The sequence below is a fragment of the Podarcis gaigeae genome (genome assembly GCF_964106915.1).
Source record: "Podarcis gaigeae genome assembly, chromosome: 12".
Taxonomy (NCBI): Eukaryota; Metazoa; Chordata; class Lepidosauria; order Squamata; family Lacertidae; genus Podarcis; species Podarcis gaigeae.
The window spans coordinates 45086854-45101267 of NC_139688.1; the positions used below are offsets into that span (position 1 = coordinate 45086854).

General features: G+C 46.4%; 1 protein-coding gene across 1 annotated transcript in view; it reads right to left on the reverse strand.

Moving 5' to 3' along the window:
- Positions 1 to 13854, reverse strand: part of TRIM71 (tripartite motif containing 71) — a 54873-nt gene extending 41019 nt beyond the window's left edge. The window contains exon 1 of the mRNA XM_083705637.1: positions 11354 to 13854. Within this exon, the coding sequence (XP_083561763.1) occupies positions 11354 to 12304 (951 nt within the window). The 5' untranslated portion in view covers positions 12305 to 13854. The remainder of the gene's footprint in view (positions 1 to 11353) is intronic.
- Positions 13855 to 14414: the final 560 nt, after the last annotated feature.

Sequence of the window (14414 nt, forward strand, 5' to 3'; positions counted from 1 at the left end):
GATTAACTTTTAAATCTAATGTAAGCAAGATCAGCATTTGCTTCAAAAGGCACGTGTGAGAGAGGTGTCCTTCACAGTCTACTTGAAAGGAAGGTGGTATCTCTCAATAAGCCCAATCAATAGCTTTCTATCCCAGGCATTTATATTGGTCATTTCCCACTTGTACTGTATCTGTGTAAATCAAAAGTTGTAGCTTGGAAAGGAGGTGGGAGGTGGGGGTGAATCTCCATTGTGGAGATGAGTAGGGTTTCAAGTTGCCCTAATATGAGGCTCCACTATCTTGCTACGTAAAAAGTTTCCAAAATAGTGCAATAACCAGATTTAGAACATGCCAGGTCTACAAAAGCCTAACAAGGACTGCTTTAACCATTGGGAAAGCAGAATTTACTGTTCTTAATATGGAGTGTAGGATATCAGGGATAGGATGGGAGGAGCTAAAAGCCATTAGAAGCCAAGATCAGGAGGCCAACACACCAAAGTTCAAATCCTCATATATTCATCTCCATTCTAAGATGAAGTCAAGGAGAAGAGACCTTCAGGTTAATCAACAAATCTGCAACAACACAGAAAATACAAAGAGGAGGATTCAATCCAGGAGATGTTGCCAGTATAAAAGGTAAAGGGACCCCTGACCATTAGGTCCAGTCATGACCGACTCTGGGGTTGCGGTGCTCATCTCGCTTTACTGGCCGAGGGAGCCACCGTACAGCTTCCGGCCATGTGGCCAGCATGACTAAACCGCTTCTGGCGAACCAGAGCAGCGCACGGAAACGCCGTTTACCTTCCCACCGGAGCGGTACCTATTTATCTACTTGCACTTTGACGTGCTTTCAAACTGCTAGGTTGGCAGGAGCAGGGACAGAGCAACGGGAGCTCACCCCGTTGCGGGGATTCGAACCACCAACCTTCTGATCAGCAAGTCCTAGGCTCTGTGGTTTAACCCACAGCACCACCCGCGTCCCTCACACTTCTCCAAAACAGTGTTTATTGGTTGGGTGATGGCAGCCTCAGCCCTAACGCAACTTTCATTGAACAGGTCTCTTCTCTTTCCTACATGAAATCTTTGATAACAGGGAGGAAACGCATCTCCACCTATTTGGCTCGCTTTTTCCACACAGTCCACAGAGGACAACAGAACCAAATCAACTTCCTTCCCCCTTAAGCTTGAGTGGCAGAGTACATGCTCAATTACAGACTTCACCTGGTAGCGCTGGGAAATGTCCTGTCTGAAACTTTGCAAAGTTTCCGGCACAGAATATCCTTCTGATTGAATTGCCTCTACAAGAGAAGCACCCACTGCACATTACTGATTGGTGGTTGTTGCCAACACAAAACTGATTGGCACACAGTATTTCATTTTAACACAATATTGACAATATTGACTCTAGAAATGCAATTCTCCCGACATATAGATATTTTAATGGAATGATACTTTGCATAATGAAAGATACTTTTTATTGGTTTTTCTATTCCTTGCCCTATGTTAAAAGTTAGAAATCTTACCATCTGCTAAGGTCAAATAACCAACCTACAGAAGGAATGGGGGTGGGGAGAGAAATCTAACTAGCATGTGCAAGCTTAGAATTAGAACTGGTTCTACCAGAGCTACATGCATCTAGATCATGGGTAGGCAAACTAAGGCCCGGGGGCCGGATCTGGCCCAATCACTTTCTAAATCCGGCCCGCAGATGATCTAGGAATCAGTGTGTTTTTACATGAGTAGAACGTGCCCTTTTATTTAAAATGCATCCCTGAGCTGTTTGTGGGGCCTGCCCGGTGTTTTCACATGAGTAGAATATGTGATTTTGTTTAAAATGCATCTCTGGGTTGTTTGCGGGGCATAGAAATTCATTCATTTTCCCCTACAAAATATTGTCGGGCCCCCCACAAGGTCTGAGGGACAGTGGACTCTGCTTAAAAAGTTTGCAGATCCCTCATCTAGATCAATGTTTCCTCCCTCTTCTGTTCAACTCCCTAAGAAGAACTACAGCTTTTTTTATATATCTCATCGCCCCACACCCACCTCAAATTTCACACGGGCAACATAACTGGATGCGTTTGACAACCACTGGTATTCATCATTGCCACTACTTAACTTTCTAAGGAAATGCAGCTTCCGGGTTTCCACTTAGTACACAGTTAAGATGGCAGACATTTAGATTGTGGAAGTATACACAAGATACCAAGGTGACACAGCAGCAAACCTATTCACAATTTCAAGCTTTTTGTTTGTTTGTTCAGGAACTAAGCTCTCTTACCATGAACTTATAGTGTTGCATGAGGCAGGATCAGAATACAGTACTAGGTAACATTAAAGCCAGCTACACATCAAAAGGTGCAGGGAGCTGGGAGCCAACCCATCGCAATACTTGTTTTAGTGCAATTAGCATACATTCAAGAGGCACAATTTCAGTGAAGATGCTCAAGCCAGTCCATTCATAAGTTTAAAAGGTCACAATAGCTCTGGTCCAAGCAGGAATATATACATTCCAGGAAGTACGCGAAGAGGAGAGTTTCCATTGTTTTGAAAAACACACAGAGAGAACTCACTTCTGTTTCTCATTTTTAAGGGAAGGCTAGAAGAACGAAAATCCATGTCATTCTGAGAGTACAAATGTATCTAATCATGCTGGCTTCTAGAGCACAGCGTTTCCTCCGCTTTTCTCAAGAACTGGCACACAACAGGGGTTTTGCTCAAGATATTTGATGAAGTGTGTGGAACACAGCTGAAATGGATATCTGACACAGATAAAATTAAACAGGTTGCAAAATCCAAGCAATACACAATATTTTGCCCTAATCCCTGCTGCCATCGGGACTTTTATATGTTTTTGACCGATTTTTGCTCCTTTATACCTCAGAAGACATGCCAGCTTTTTCACCTCAAGAATAGCATAAAGCTAATGCATATATGGGACATACAGTATGAGAGCCTGGCCATCTGAAAAATTATTGGGAGTTCACACTGCAATCTAAAGCAACACAATGAAGAGCATGGGGAAAGGAAAAAAAGAAGAAAAGGTGGCATAAAGCCAAGACTAACAGAGCATGCCACAAAAAAAATGATACTAACTCATTTCCAATATAGTCGTATCTTGGAAGTTCAATGAAATCCATTCCGGAAGTCCATTTGACTTCCAAAATGTTCAGAAACCAAAGCGTGGCTTTTGAATGACTGCAGGAAGCTCTGCAGCCAATCGGAAGCCCCATTGCACATTTAGCTTCCAAAAGTAGTTTGCAAACCAGAACAGTCACTTCCGGGTTTGCGTCATTTGAGAGCAAAAACCTTCGAGAACTAAGCTGTTCAAAAACCAAGGTACGACTATATTTAACACAATAGGCCATGTTCAAATGAGATCCCCTTCTTTTAGGAAGCTAGACAGCAAACTTTGCTAGCATGCATCTTTGAAAATACATCCTTCCTCCTTCATGCAGCCTACTTCCATTTCTCCCAGAAAGCTGTGGCATTATTTACAGCTGCCTCTTCCCCCGTCACTCTAGGACCAAGAAGAGATGGCAGCAATGCTACCAACTCTGCCTCTTTCACACTAAAAACATCATTTATATGCAGAAACTGCAAAATATTCACCTAGCACATCCTGGTGCTCTGCAGCTGTTTTGAAATACACTTCCATCAGCCATGGGTGGCGCTGTGGTCTAAACCACTGGGCCTCTTGGGCTTGCTGATCAGAAGGCTGGTGGTTCGAATCCCCACGACGGGGTGAGCTCCCGTTGCTTAGTCCCAGCCCCTGCGAACCTAGCAGTTCGAAAGCACACCAAAAAGTGCAAGTAGATAAATAGGTACCGCTCTGGCAGGAAGGTAAATGGCGTTTCTGTGCGCTGCTCTGGTTTCGGGTGTTCCGTTGCGCCAGAAGCGGCTTAGTCATGCTGGCCACATGACCCATGTGGACAAATGCCAGCTCCCTTGGCCTGTAAAGCAAGATGGGCGTCGCAACCCCAGAGTCGTCTGAGACTGGACTTAACTGTCAGGGGTCCTTTACCTTTCCATCAGTTCCAGCCAGCACACATGTTAGCTGGGGGATGGTGGGAGTTGTGGTCCAAAATAGCTGGGAGCCCAGCAGGCTGCCCAAGGGTATATACAAAAAAATTCCTTCCAGTAGCACCTTAAAGACCAACTAAGTTAGTTCTTGGTATGAGCTTTCGTGTGCAAGGGTATATAAGCAGTGTAAGCTTTTTAATCTTCTCTTTCACAGTTCAACCAACTTTTCTCCAGAAATCAAGTTCTGCATCCAATGTACTACCCCTCTAAAAAGAGGATTAAAAAGAGAGTATAAAGGAGAAACAGCATAACCTAGAGTTAAGTACAGTGGTACCTCGGGTTACATATGCTTCAGGTTACATACACCTCAGGTTACAGACTCTGCTAACCCAGAAATATTACCTCGGGTTAAGAACTTTGCTTCAGGATGAGAACAGAAATCGTGCTCCGGCAGTGCGGCAGCAGCAGGAGGCCCCATTAGATAAAGTGGTGGTTCAGGTTAAGAACAGACCTCTGGAACAAATTAAGTACTTAACCGGAGGTACCACTGTAGAAGTATCACTATGGGTATTAAATTCACAAAGGAAAGGCCCTGGCTTCCCAGCAAAAGAAAACGTTTTTTGGAAAGGGTGCACCTTTCCAGTGGAAAGATTCTTCCACATTACAGTGTTAATTTTAGATGCCTTGATTATGCGTTTGAAAGACAGGGTATAAATCTAAGCAATTTTTAAAAAATGATCGTGAGGGATAAATCAACAGAGAAACCATGAAAAGAAACAAGACTTGGTGTGCATATTAAAAACCGACCCTGTGAATACAGAGCCAAAACTGGTTACTAGTTCCCAGTTACTAATCTGAAATAAGGCTAGGAGCACAGGAAAGTTAATTCACCTTAATAAATTTATGTGTCTCTGAACTCCAAAATAAGATTTGGTCTACATCCTAGCTCCATGGTACAGGGTAGGAAAGTGCAGACCCAAGCTGCAGTTGCTTATTCAATTTGCTGATTAAGCTCCATTTTAAAAGTTTCAGGCAAATAAGGAACTAGAAACTATGAGCCAACTTTAGCTACATGTTGTCGCTGGAAGATCCTCACTCAGAATCTGATTTGCCGAGACAGATATGAGGCTTACTCTTTGAGCCCGAGGGAAATGTTTAACTCTCTCATTTTACACTCTATATAATCAAATTGTTACTTTTTCACTAGCTCTTGTGGCTCTTGGGGTCACTTGCTATGATAGCCGGCACCATGCAGTCTGTTGTTTACCTAAAAAACTTGCTTGTTCTTGGGGGAAAGTTTGAACAATTCTTAAATTCTAGTGTCATGGTTTATGGCAAGCTGTTTCAGGAAGCAACAGTGCTGGGTAGGCATCCTTGCGATACACGCTGACCAAAAATGAAGGAGGTGGCACAAGTTATCATAGCAAAACTGAAAAAATAAAAATCCATGCTCATGGATTTGAACTCTGCAAACAGTGCACAACAAATTCTGCATGGGACTTCTGAGATGTGTGTGCCCAAAATACTGTGGAAACCGAGATTCAAAACAGGGGCACAGTAACCCCATCATGCAACACTTCCATGAGAAAATATCGGAGGGTGGGTACAAGAGAGCAAGCCAGAAATAAATTTATCCCCCCTTCTTTGCCACTCCACTCCAACAAGAAAGGAAGAGAACGGGAGAGCGTCTTTCCAGGGAACATCTCAGGTTTTCGTTTTGAGACAGAAACACTGCCCTGCGTAGACCCCAAAACTCTGTCAAATCTAGGTAAAAGGCATTTGAAGACACCACAACTAGAAGGCATCTACATATAGCTAAGCCACTGTGCAAGAATGCTGCTTAAATAAACAACATTCTCCTCCTCCCTCTCCCCACCTTCACTGCTCAAGCTCCCTTTTAACTTACCCAAGGCAATCAGCACAACTTGAGATAAATATGTTTGTCCCTTGGATTAAAGGTATCCTGTTAAAGGATACTTATTCCGTACCCACTGGCAAGCACAAAAATAGTAAGAAATGGAAACACTGTGGAAAACAGTCACGTACTACAGACAGAAGCTCTAGCAGACTGGCCGGGCTTTCTTATTACATTTATATCCCAGTCTTTCCTCCAGTGACCTCTCTTCTCCCCACTATTTTATCCTTACAACAACAGAGGAAGAGAAATTAGAATGAGGGCTAAATTATGCACACCTGGGCTAAGGTTGCCTGATGAGCTCCACAGCTGTGTGGACATTCGCACCTGGGTCATGCAGGTCCTAGTCCATCACTCTCTAATCCACACCCCTGTAAAGAAGAGTTGCAGACATTGTACAGAGACCAACAAAAGTCACAAACCTAGAGCATATGGAAAGTATTCCTGGTCCTTTTGTGCTAGTATCAATTTTTTGTTACCTTCTCTGACAGACTTACTAGGGGAAAAGCCTTCTATAGACTTGCATCTTGAGTAGACACCGATAGAACTGCAGTATTAAGTAAAGAATATTTCCAACTCGGGCATTTAGTTGTGATATATTCTGAAGAATTGCCTTAGCATGTTTGGGTTTTTTCTTCTCTATATTGCAAACTTAATGGCTGAATTTTGCAACACAACTGTTCAGTCTCCCAAGATCAGGAACACCTTTCTCTTATTATTTTTAATTCTAATTACAATTTTCTCCACAATTGTTCATTTGGTACAATGAAAACAAGCTGTGAATTTACCGTAATCTTTCTCAACAATATTAAGCAGTCTCTAGGGTTTCGCTTTTGGTATTCAGAGTAGTCTTTCTCAAAAAAATATTTAAGATAGACGGGATGTACGTCAGACGCATTTGTAGAACAGGAAAATGCTTCCTTCCCCATTGCTGTTTTGATTCCCCCAAGTATTCCAAGTTTTAGCTCACCCCTTTGGCTCTGGATAAGGAAAGTCCATCAGGATAAGCAAAATATTTAAACTGATCAATGTGGCTCACCAAACACAGATCAAGCAACTTCTCTCTATTGCCACTTGAAGACATGGCAACAAATGGTCAGTGTTAAGAATTGTCAGCTCCATGCAGCGAACAGCTGCCAATGAACAGATTCTAAAAACTGGCCTCCACATGGCAGCTGTGATGGGAGCAGTGGCCCACCATAGGTTGTTTGAACATTAGATGGGGAAGGCAAACCTTAAAAATTAAAGAACGTTAATATCAGATTTGCATTGTACTCAATATGCAACAGCACATTCAAGTGCGTTTTTTCCACTACAGAGTTAAAATCCTCTTTTAAAAATTCTCTACATGTTTACCTGCAAAAATCTAACTGTATTTGGGGGTGGGTGAGCATACCCTTCAGAAAGCGTGTTTAGGACTGCAACTTTAAAATATTACAGTGACAAGAGTTTACATCACTCATTCACCGATTATCTGCTGCAATTATTCTAGACAAGGTCTGAAAATCCAGAAATGGGACTTTTGCAGGAAGCAGGCAAGAGAAGCATGAACGCAAAGCAAGATGCAATGCAGCTTAATTTTTCAGCATGGTACAAGATCTCAGTATCATTTGGAACCTAAGCTTCCAACCTAAGGTTCAGTTACAACTTCACATTCAAGAAACATGCCCAATGCAGCTATATAGCAACAGGTATTTCCAGTTTCTTACTGTGTGCCCTTTTTAAGGGTAAACCAGTTTAAACTATAACTGAGAAGGTACTGAAATTATTTGCTGGGAAGAAGTGGGAAGAAGACATCAACAACTATCAGCAGAAATATTCCAAATACTGTACTTACAGCAGTGAGGAATGCTATTCTTGGTTGAGCTTTGCAGGCTTAAAAATTTGCATTTAAAGTTCCAAATGCCCTTCAGAGGCCCACAAAGAGACAGGAGTATTTGTTAAACATTAGAAAGCTCTGTGGGAGAACCAAGTGCTAATGAGGAGATTTTTGCATTTCCTCAAACCCTTCCTGAAAAAAAGCCTTCCTAAACAGTCCTTTTATTTACCAAATTCAGGCATTCTTTCTCATTCCCCCCCCCCCCAAATAACCACACATAGAAATGGTAAAAAGTCACCCAGTTTCTTGGTATGAACAGACTTGACTCTGCTAAGAACCAGTCCTTCTTAAAATACATAGGGGGGGGGGTGTTTAAGCCTAAATAGTGCATGTACATAGCAATAATCACGGGGAAACTTTGCCCACTCTGTCCTCAAGTCATGACTCTTATCTCCAAAGTAGTCAGGACCAGCTAAGATGTTTGCTGGGAAGCAGGCTATCTTCTTAACAATGAAGCCAATGGAAAATTCCACTGTGGCACTACCGCCAAGAATGTCGCAATGAGGAATGTCGGCTCACAAATTGAACTTCCAGTTCATGCAGTTGCTACTAGAATCTAGATTTTATGCCTACTTAATTACGACAGTAACAAATTGTTAGAATATAGATTTATGCCAAGCACGATTCTCTTCTTTTAAATAAATAAATAAAAATGCTAGCACTTGGAAAAATTGCACTAAATTGAGATGATCAATGCACTGCAGACTTTTATTTATACATTTAATGCAACGTGATTATATGGCTATCCTTGCTTACAGCGTACAGGTGTAATTTTAAAGCATTATAAAAATAAACGTATAGCAATCTGCTCTTGCTTTCTTATTTTGTTCCAACTATTGCTATTTTGTGTTATGTGACTAATGGGAAGCTTGCCAGAATTCAAATTTAAGGGCATTTGGGTCTAGCTTTTGGTTTAAATGATTAGTTTACTAGGAGTGCAATTCTAAACGTTATGTTTTCCTTTCATTTTATTAAGTGTTTGATCCTTCTAATGAAAAGTTTCTTCATGAGCAGCATAAAAGTCTCTCATCTCACTCAATATAGGAACCTCCAAAACAGCATGTTACTGGGTGCTTTTCAACATCATCAGAAGTGAGAACTTTGACACACTACACAGCATTACATTTTTATAATAGGAAATTGATTTTAGGTATTATCCAATGCTTAAGGTTGAGGAGACAACAAGCTCAAAAGCACCTCTCCTGTTATGCAATAATCTCAGGATCATTTCATTTTCATGTTTCCTTCCCAATCGAATAAACTCAACAATAGTGACTGCATTATTTTTCCCTGCCCAGAGACCACCTCTAGACAACAGTGACAGGAATATTTTTGGAACCTGTGAACTCTCTGTAAGTAGCATGATTATTATTTTTTGAGGGGGGGGCCCTGCAACACAACATACACACCAAAAGAAACTCACGTGACTTATATTTTCTTTAACTGAAGAAAAGTTCAAACAGTGAAGATTCTTGTTTAAAAATGAAAAAGAGCAAAAGTGAATCACCATATGAGAGGGGGGGGGGGCTTCAAAGCCATCTTGAAACCACATCCTCTGACCATGTAAGCCTTTGTCTATATCCCACATGTGCAAGAGCTCTAGCTGTTACGCAGCAGCGAGAGAAAGATACTTTACATATGCTCAGAGGCATTTGGTTCCATAGGTCAGCCTTGAGTCATATTACACCCTGGCAAACTTACACTTTCGGAGATTTATTTGCATGCCACAATCCTCCACAAAATCCACAAGCTAAGAGATGGTGACCCTTAATTCCCATTTCCATAACTGGACTTGTAGCATTTCCATTTTAAGAACCCACAATCTAAACTGCAGAGCGTAGACTGGCAAAGTTCAAGTAATCTGCTCATGCAAACCACTATTTTCAAGGAAACAAATGGGGAAGGGAATCCTGAAGGAGCAGCTTTAGTCCATCTCAGGAGACAATCTTGCAATGCTGGGAAGAGACATGGAAGTCACAAAAAGGAACTTGCAACAAAGTGAAAAAATGCGTCCTGTTTACAGAGTTCACAGGGCTTCAATTGTCGGCTCTCACACTTGATTCTGATTTCAGTACCGTGTGTTAAACTTGTTAAATTCATGCCCCCCCCCACATCACTTGTTCTTCAGCATCCCACGAAGTTTTGCTCCTAAGAGCTCCAACCATCCTCTCTTGCCTGCAGCACATACCCCCCCCCCCCACCCAAAGCAGCTCTACTGCTTTGTACAGCATTATGGAGATTTACTCCAGTTAAGCGTGGACAGCTCCACGTGAACAAAGCATGCAAGACGCAGGAACAGGGAAGTAAAGGGCTGGAAGCAGCAAGAACACCGTGTAGGTGTAAAAAGGGGGAGAATTAAAGAAAATTAAGGTTGCCAGATTTCCTGGAAAGGAAGAGCAAACGCTCTTTTAAAAACCGCGGGGAGGGAGGGAGGAACTTGACAGCCCCACAGAAAAATAAATCCCATTTCAGTACAGCTACAAGACAATATCATGAGGAATAAATGAAGCTATACAATAAGGGGAATTGCCAAATGCACGGGAAAAGTATACATTTCCTGCAAAAGACAAGCGGAACTTGTAAGAACCGCTATAAATTCTTAACAGAGCAACAATTTGCGCAGGAGGGACCCTTATTTCACAGCATTCCTCTTGAGGCTCTTATGGGCACAGATTCAAAAATAATTCCAATTAACACAAATCGGTTACACCTTAGCACCTTCCTGGAAACCACAAGGCAGATCCGAGGGAACAGTACAGTGAGTAATTTGTTTCCTTTGATTTTCTCAGTGCACACTTGTGAACAAAATCCGGGTTGATGGTAAGTACAGAAAAAGGGTCCTATATAGTAGCAGCTGTGAATTTAAGTCATGCAACCTAGTGCTGTTAACCAGCAAAACCAAAACGGTGTTCAAATATGCCTCTTCTGTAGGTGCTCTTTAATTCAGATCGCTCCACCCAGGGTGGAAAGAGCACAGCCGCACATGATCTAAGCAAAGAGTAACACGTTTCCACGTTACATTATCTTCCGTTTTAAAAAAAACCCTCAAAAAAAAAAAAAACCCAGAACAAAGCAAGCAGCCATTTGAAGTTGATTTGGGGCAGGACTCCGGAGGGGGTTCTCAGATCAAGAAGCTGAATACACGGGGTTCAGAGACTTTATTGCTTAATTTAACCCAATACGGTTATTGCAAGCTGCTCTCTATCTAATGCAACTTACAAAGCCCCAAACATCAGGGCAGGCGAGGGCAGTTTGCAGGACCCCTTGGGCCCCGTCTCCTCTCTCCCTGTTGAACTTCAGAGGTGGCGTCTCTCCCCACCCGGGTCAACATCACTCCCGCAAGGCGATTCGGATTAAGGCACAGGAGCCAACTCCTAGGGCCTCCCCAATAAAACATTTGAGGGTGCCAACCCCCCCCCCCAAAAAAAAGTTCATAGGCACTGCCATTCAAGTGGTGTCTTGGGGTCGATTAGGCGAGGCGAGGATTCCCTCCCCCGCCCCCCAAATGCTTGATTTGGCACCCCTGATTCGGATCAAGGAGTCGAGACGAGCCACTCACCTCGTCGTCGTGGTGCTGGCAGTAGTTGACCCGATCGGAGAAGACGGAGGAGAGGATGGTGTAAGGCGCGGCGGAGTAGGGCTGGTTGAGGGCGAGCTGCGCGGCCGCCGAGGCGGGCCCGGCGCCGGTGGAGGCGGGCGGGCCCGGGCCGAAGCGCTCGATGAAGTGGTCCTTGGTGAGGCGGACGCGCTGGTGGGCGCGCACGCAGTTGTCGCACAGGTGCTCCTGGCAGTCGAGGCAGCGCGAGCTGGCGGCGTTGCCTTCGTCGCACGAGCTGCAGCGAGGCTCGCCCTGGCGGCTGTGCGGCCGTCGGAGCAGCAGCGACGAGCCGCCGCCGCCGCCCCCCCCCGACGACGCCGAGCCGGCCACGGAGCCCGGCGACGAGCCGCCGCCGGCCGAGGCGCGGTGTTGCTGCTGCTGCTGCTGCTGCTGAGGCGCCGGCTGCTGTCGAGGGTGGTGGTGGTGCCGGTTGTTGGTGCTGCTGTTGCTCCCTCCGACGACGCCGGGTCCGCCGGGGCGCCCGTTGTTCTTCTGGTCCTCGGCGGCGGCCGCCACGACGACCACGTCGAGCAGGTTGCTGAGGAGGAAGTTGGACGAGGGCAGCGCGTCCATGCCCGACGGCTCCGAGATCACCACCTTCTGGTCGCAGATGGGGCAGCGCAGCTTAAGAGAGTCCCCCGCGGCAGGGTGGCGCTGCGCCTCCAGGCACTGGCGGCAGAAGGCGTGCAGGCAGGGCAGGACGTGCAGGCGCCTCGACGGGGCGCACGAGGAGGACGACGAAGACCCCCCGCCGCCGCCTCCTCCTCCTCCGCCCCCTCCTCCTCCAGACGAGGTGGAAGTCTGCGAGGACGACGACGAGGTGGACGAATTGGACGAGACCGGAGCCGGCGAGCCGCACATCTCCTTGCACAGCGGGCAGATCTGGAAATCCGACTCGGGGAACGAAGCCATTGGGGATTGCGGGGGGGGGGGGTTCCGGGGGAGGAGAGAAGGGGGAGGGGCACCGGGCTAGCAAGGAGGCCGCATGAACCCCGGCGAGCTGCGGAGACCCGCTTGGCGAGCCCCGGTGGGTGGCATCAAGGAGGCGCGGTGTGAGGGCGCTGCTCCGAGCTTCCTCCTTGCGGGTTTGGCGGGCCGGTGGGTCTGGCCTCTCCTCCCTCCTGGCTTTCCCGTCCGCCGCCCTCCTTTAAGCTCCTTCAGGGCCCGGGTCTCTCTCCCTGCCGCGCCCCGCGCTGCTGCTGCGTCTTAAGCCGTTTCCGAGCCGCCGTCGCGCCTTCCTCCTTCCCTCTCGGCGCAGCGCTTCTGGGACTGCGGGGCGGGCGACCGAAGCTTTCCTGGTCTGGAAAGTGCATCGGCGCCTTCGCGTTGAAATCCAGCGCGGAGTGCACGTCGCCGGGCGATTATTATTCCTCCTCCTCCTTTGACCAGGGAAAAAAACAACTAAATAATGGGGAGGGGGGAAGAAGTCTCTGAACCCAGGACCTCTTTCCGCCGGTCTCAGAAGATGGGGAGAGCTGGGCCGAGGGGGGAAAATGTCGATGGAGAAGAGGGAGGGAGGTCTTTGGGTTCACTTCTTTCTTGAGAGACTCCGGGAAAGGCGCAAGTTGTTGCCCAGGCAGGCTTCTCCGGCCCCGATCCTCGCACGCCGGCCCCGCCACCGCATGTCGGGAGAAGCTGGAAGGAGAGAGAGATGGCGATCCGGCTGGCGCTGCAGCTTCTGGGCAGGCGGGCTCCCCAAAAGAGAAATGGTGTGTGTGCGCGCGCGCGCGCGGAGAGGAGGGGAGGGGTGGTTGCGAATGAATGAAATGAATGAATGGAGCGGAGCGCGCGATCTTACGCTAACGAGCTTGGCGTCTTGCCTTTGGTCCACGCCTTCCGCAGGTCTCGGGGGAGATCGGGCGATCGCATCGATCAGGTCCTCGCCTAAGATCTCCCGGAAAAAGAACACAAAACCCCAGCAACCGCCCACGCGGTCTCTCTCGGTCCTCTCGGGCGCACACGCGCTCAGACCGGCGAAAGCCGGGGAGAGGAGCAGCAGTAGCGGCAGGTCCCGGCCGGCCGGCCTGAATTATTCATTGGGGGCGTATTATATTCGCTCGCGCAAATTGGAGCGGCGCTGCAATGCTATCCGAGTGGCCCACGCTCACCCAACAGGATCCACCCACCCCCTTCTTCGTCTCCTCTCTCGTGTGTTTTTTTTTCTTTTTTAAGCGCCCGAGTCTCGTCAGTATCCAAGATCACATTTCCTTTGTCATTGCGCCCCTTCGCGTGGTCTTCTGAGGGCGGTGTGTGTGTGTGTGTGTGTGTGTGCTTAAAATCCTCTTTCTTAAAATAAAATAAAAATGGTGCTTTCTGTCCTCAGAAACTCACGGAAACAGAAAGGGAGAGCCGGCAGCGGGTTTGAATTAGCAGTTACGCAGCAGCATGGAGGTCCCGCGAATGAAAGACCAAATGCATTTGATTCCAACAGAGCCAGCGCGCTGGAGAATGGGTGGTTTCTCTCTCCCCTTCCTGTTTTATTATTTTTATTACAGTAGTATTATTATGATCTCCACCATCCGGTAGATTTAGGGAAGCAACGTGGTTCTTGCCGGGCGCCGATCTGCTCGCATTCCTGGTCCGCCTCTTTCAGGATGCGTGTTATTGAAACTGATCCAGAGTTCGGAATCCTTTTAATCTCCAAAGGAGCGAACTCACTTCCGCCTGAGCGCAGAGGGGGTGGCTAGAGGGAAAGGAGGGGGGGGTCTCCAAAGCAAACAGGAAACATTAACCCTCTTACTACCGCTGCCTTTTGTGTGCTGTTGGCTCTTTCCAGGGCAAACGGGGAGGTTCTTGAAGCTTCTAGTAGCCAGGCGTTGCTCCTCGACTGGAATAAAACTTGCCTTGTTTTAATTCGCTTTTCCCTAATTTTTGTTTTTTTTTTTAACTGAGATAGCCGGGATGGGAGGATTAGGAGCTGGCATCAAGGCGTTAAATTAGCTGTCCCCCTTCCCCGTCCAATTTTAAATTTTTGTTCTTGGTTTTTCACACACCCACACTTTTATTTTATTAAAAGTTGACG